Genomic DNA, 3,116 nt, shown 5'->3' on the forward strand with positions numbered 1-3,116 from the left:
AGGAAAGGAAGAAAAGGGTGAAGAAGGATGGAGGACAGAGAAAAGAAAGGGGAAAGGGAAGAGGAAAGGGAAAAATAGGAAAGAAGGAAGGGAAAAGGGAAGGGAATGATAGAGAAGAGGAATGGGGAAGGAGGAGCAGGGTGAAGGAAAAGGACAAAGAAGAAGAAAAGGAGAAAGTGAGAAGAGGGAGGATGAAGGAAGGGATGGGAGAAGGAAAGGGAAGGGGGAAGCTGACCCTGCATGCCTGGGAAGTTTCTGTCCCCCGGGGGCTGGAGGCTGAAGAAACACCCTCCTTGGTGTCCCCAGCACTGCCTACACAGCCGAAGCCACGGACTACGACGTGCGGGTGCTGCTGCGCTTCCCCCAGCGGGTGAAGAACCAGGGCACTGCTGACTTCCTGCCCAGCCGCCCCCGGCACAGCTGGGAATGGCACAGCTGCCACCAGTGAGTGTCCCACCCCCCCCAGAAACCCACCCTGGGACCAGCTTTAAGGCTTTGTGAATGCAGTTTACCCCAGTTTGTGGCTTTGCTTTGAGATCCTGGTGGGAGGAGGTCACCTTGCTTCACCTCTTGGTCCACAAAGCCACCACACTCCTTGTCCTCATCTCCCTCTTGCCCCAGGACCTCTCTCTCTCTTCCTGTGTCTCCATGTCTCACTCATCTCAGGACCACCCTCTCTCCCTCCTTGTCCCCATCTTCCCCTCACCCCAGGACCCTCCTTGTCTCCTCCTCCCCCTCACCTCAGACCCCTCTCTCTCCTGCCATGTCCAGCACCTTCTATCCCCAAAGTATCCATGCCTTGAGGAGAGGGGTTTGAGCATCCTTCCTGGGGCAGCACCTCCAAATCTCTGTCTTCTTCCCCCTGGGGGACACAGCATGGCCAGAGACTCTGAAGGAGGGAGCTGGCAAACTGGCTTGATGTGGAGCCTCCAAAATCACACCTGGAGAGGGCATGGTGCCATTTGGGGGGTCACCCTGAATGTCACCCTCCACCCCAACCCCAGGCACTACCACAGCATGGATGAGTTCAGCCACTACGACCTGCTGGATGCCACCACGGGGAGGAAGGTGGCTGAGGGCCACAAGGCCAGCTTCTGCCTCGAGGACACCACCTGTGATTTCGGCAACCTGAAGCGTTATGCCTGCACCTCCCACACCCAGGTGGCTTTTGGGGGGCTGAGGAAAGGGCTCCTGGGGGTTCCCCCACTCCCCAACACACCTGAACCCCCTTTTTTGTCGCCACAGGGTTTGAGCCCAGGCTGTTACGACACCTACAATGCTGACATCGACTGCCAGTGGATCGATATAACAGATGTGCAGCCAGGGAATTATGTCCTAAAGGTGGCCAGAGTCCTTGGGGGGATTTGAAGGGGCAAATATTCCTGATTTGGGATCAGCTTGGGATCTCCCAACCCCTGGATTTGGGACCATGCATCTTGTTTGGTGCCATCCCTTTACGATGGGTTTAGACACTGCTTCTCCCCTTCTTACTAATTTTATGAAGTGTTTTTCCTTCCCTTTCTCCTGTTTTTAGGTTCAAGTGAACCCCAAATACATCGTCCTGGAGTCAGACTTCACCAACAACGTAGTGAGGTGCAACATCCATTACACAGGTCGCTACGTCTCCACCACAAACTGCAAGATTTCCCAGTAAGGAGAAGTTCGTCTGTCCTTCCCTGTCCTCTTCTAGCTGTTCTGTTCCCTTCTTCTGCCCCCCCCAAAAAACCTTGGGGGTCTAACCCAAGCAGTTTAATTCCTTTTTTCCTCCCTTTCACCTGTGTTTTCTCTGGGAACACCCAAAAACCAGCTGGATATGGCTGGTGATGGTGCTGGAGGTTGATGTCTAGCTCCCTTTTGGGCTGTTTATACCAAATTTCCTGGGATATTGTTTTCTTTTCTTTCAGATCTTGATGGGAGCAGGGCTGGAGGGATGCCACCTGCCTCAACCTCTGTTCCCCTCTTCAGAAAGTGCCTGAGCTGGCTCCTGTGTCCCACCAGAGACCCCAGCAGCTCCTCGAGACCCCCAAAACCTCCTCATGCCTTCACATTCAAAGGAGGAAAGCCAGAATGACTCTTTGAAATAGTTTTTCTACTTAACTTTTCTTTAATCTTTTTTTTTCCCCATTTCCTGAGGGAATCCAATGCTAGGTTTTAGCTGGAATAAAGGCAGGGCCCCCTAAGTGCTGTATAAACGATGTAAATGCATATTAGCTCTGTAGTCCTTAACCCCTTCAGCATTTTTGGAGAGGGTCTCTGGCCACGCCATGTCCCCCAGGGGGAAGAAGACAGCCTGGATTTGGAGGTGCTGCCCCAGGAAGGATGCTCAAACCCCTCTCCTCGAGGCCTGGATGCTCTGGATACTTTTGGGATAGAAGGTGCTGGAAATCCTGTTGCCTTAACAGGGAACTCACTCTGTCTGTCCAGCTCTTACAACCATACAGAGTCCTTGAGATGACTGGAAGTCTTGGTCTGTTATTTTTATTATTATTAATGTTATTATTATTTTCACAAGCTTTAAAACCAGAAATCATTAAAACACGTTGCTTTGGAGGGTTTGGTCTTTAACTGAGCCACAGTGGCACCACAAACATCCGCTGAGAGATGTCTTCAGCCCATCCAAGATGGGGAGCTCTCCTCAGATGTGACTGGTGGACTTTAATGCTGGGCACCAAAAGGCACAACCCATGGGGGGGAAGGGTGTGCTCCCCAGAACACCCCCAGTGCTCCTCATTGCCTGCCCAGACTGGGGAGGAGGTGTGGGCACACCACTACTACCCTCTTAGTGACATCCTGTGTGCTCTGGGAGCCACAACCCTGCCATCAGCTCCTGACCTCCACTACCAGGTCGTGTCCCCCTCCTAGGTCCTTTTTCCCCTGCTTCCACACCCTGTCCTCCCCTGCCAGGTCCTTTTCCTCTCCTTCCACACCCTGTCCCCCTCTGCCAGGTCCTTTCTCCCTCTTCCACATCTCGTCCCCACCTATCAGGTCGTTTCTCCCACTGCCAGGTCCTTTTACCCCCCTCTTCCAAATCCTGTCCTCCATTCCAGATCCTTTTCCATGTCCTTTTCCCCATCCTCGACGTCCTGTCCCCCTCCCGAGCCCTGTGTCCTTCTCAT

The 3,116-nt window shown here is 53.2% G+C and overlaps 1 protein-coding gene across 1 annotated transcript; it reads left to right on the forward strand.

Annotated features, from left to right (window-relative positions):
* Positions 1-306: 306 nt before the first annotated feature.
* On the forward strand, positions 307-1,654 carry LOC103810277 (lysyl oxidase homolog 1; the record flags this gene model as incomplete). Its single annotated transcript, XM_009083175.1, has 4 exons — positions 307-444; positions 1,005-1,161; positions 1,246-1,341; positions 1,535-1,654. Coding segments are annotated over 4 exons (511 nt in total), but the record flags the coding sequence as incomplete, so codon positions are not given.
* Positions 1,655-3,116: the final 1,462 nt, after the last annotated feature.

This window comes from Acanthisitta chloris, unplaced genomic scaffold (assembly GCF_000695815.1).
Source record: "Acanthisitta chloris isolate BGI_N310 unplaced genomic scaffold, ASM69581v1 scaffold39219, whole genome shotgun sequence".
Lineage (NCBI taxonomy): Eukaryota > Metazoa > Chordata > Aves > Passeriformes > Acanthisittidae > Acanthisitta > Acanthisitta chloris.